Below are 1,453 nucleotides of genomic sequence, written 5' to 3' on the forward strand. Positions count from 1 at the left end.
ACACTGTACAACCATCGCAAGACCTTGGTCTTGCGATGGTTGTAAAGTGATTAAAAAAACGTACGATCTGCCCATCTTGGACAGGCAGATCGCACTCTCGATCATCGCAACCTCTCCCGAGGGGCGGGCTTCCGATGACCGCAATGCTGAACGGGCAGTGTGCGCGTGCGCACACCGGCCCGTTCGGCATTTGTCTCCCGAGCACTGTTCAAACCAGCCAAAAATCGTACGATTCTTGGCTGGTTTTCTAGCATGCTCCTTAGACAAAAGACGTGCGACCGTACAGTAGAAACGGTCGCACGTCTTCGTTCACACTGTTCGATTCTCGTACGATCGCGGGATTTCCCGCGATTCTCGTACGAGAATCGAGCAGTGTATGGGCACCTTAAGCAATAGCCTGCCTGAGATTTCAAATTGCAATAGCCAATAGCAGGCTCGCAATTGAAACCCCGCCCACTGAGGAGAGGCGCAAACGAGATAGAAAGTTCTCTCTCAGGTCTGCTCCGTTGGCAGGTACAATAGCCAGCTTGCTATTGGCTTTTGCCAATTGAAATAGCCAATAGCAGAGAGGCAATTTCTCCCCATTGTTTACATTCTGCTGCTTGCCACTGAATCCAGTCGCCTGCCGGCAGCAAGATGTTAACAAAGAATTTTGTTAGTAACTAAATAAATTTAGTTGCTAACGACATTTTTTAAAAGGCCAACAGCTTTTTAGTGTGCATCAAGCCACCAGCAAAAAACATTGAGGACATATTATGTCCTGGATTGTTTCTGCCATTTGCTTGAATGCCAGATAATGGGAAGTTTACTGTACATTTTTTTTTCTTTTATGAACTGTATTTGTTATCTTCTTTTTCTAAAAGGTGGCACATCCCTTTAACATGTCAATCTCTTAGGGAATAGAGGATGAAGTCTGACTGGCTGCCATAGACAACAGAGTGCGTACATGTTGAATAGATAGCTCGCCTCCTCAGAGCCTGTGGTTTGTCATACAGCATGCACATGCACATACAGATGAGATGAAGCACTGCTCTGTGTGGACACGCCCCCTCCCCTCCAGAGTCACGTGACGCGCTGCTGTCGTCATCGCCGTTCCTCTACTAGGATGTATGAGCAGAGTTTTCGCTGCCAGTGTTAGCGCTGCTGCTGCTCTTGCTACAGCCAGCCGTTCCTCCAGCATCTCTCCGGCCAGGAATGAGAAGACATGTCCGGGTCATCCAACGAGGAGAAATCGTGCCGCAGGTTCCTGGAGCAGTTCCTGGGGGAGTTCAGGGGACCGTTCGGAGAAGAGGACCCTATCCCACTTCGTCCGCTGTCTGATCATATCACTCCAGAGGAGGTGGAAGGGGAATGCCTGGACCTGTGCCTGCAACAACTCTGCAAATAGTTAAGTGTGGTCCCGGCCGGGGGGTGGGGGGGGCACGGGGATTGCATTGCTATAAATAGACAATTA

At 49.6% G+C, this 1,453-nt stretch overlaps 1 protein-coding gene across 1 annotated transcript in view; it reads left to right on the forward strand.

Moving 5' to 3' along the window:
* Nucleotides 1–1,031: 1,031 nt before the first annotated feature.
* The window catches only part of LOC108790595 (protein phosphatase 1E-like), a gene marked incomplete at its 3' end in the record, with an annotated part of 114,159 nt that continues 113,737 nt past the window's right edge, over nucleotides 1,032–1,453 (forward strand). The window contains exon 1 of the mRNA XM_018560901.1: nucleotides 1,032–1,386. Coding sequence (XP_018416403.1) covers nucleotides 1,205–1,386 — 182 coding nt within the window. The remainder of the gene's footprint in view (nucleotides 1,387–1,453) is intronic.

Source organism: Nanorana parkeri, unplaced genomic scaffold (assembly GCF_000935625.1).
Source record: "Nanorana parkeri isolate BGI_ZX_2015 unplaced genomic scaffold, ASM93562v1 scaffold486, whole genome shotgun sequence".
In the NCBI taxonomy this organism is placed as follows: domain Eukaryota; kingdom Metazoa; phylum Chordata; class Amphibia; order Anura; family Dicroglossidae; genus Nanorana; species Nanorana parkeri.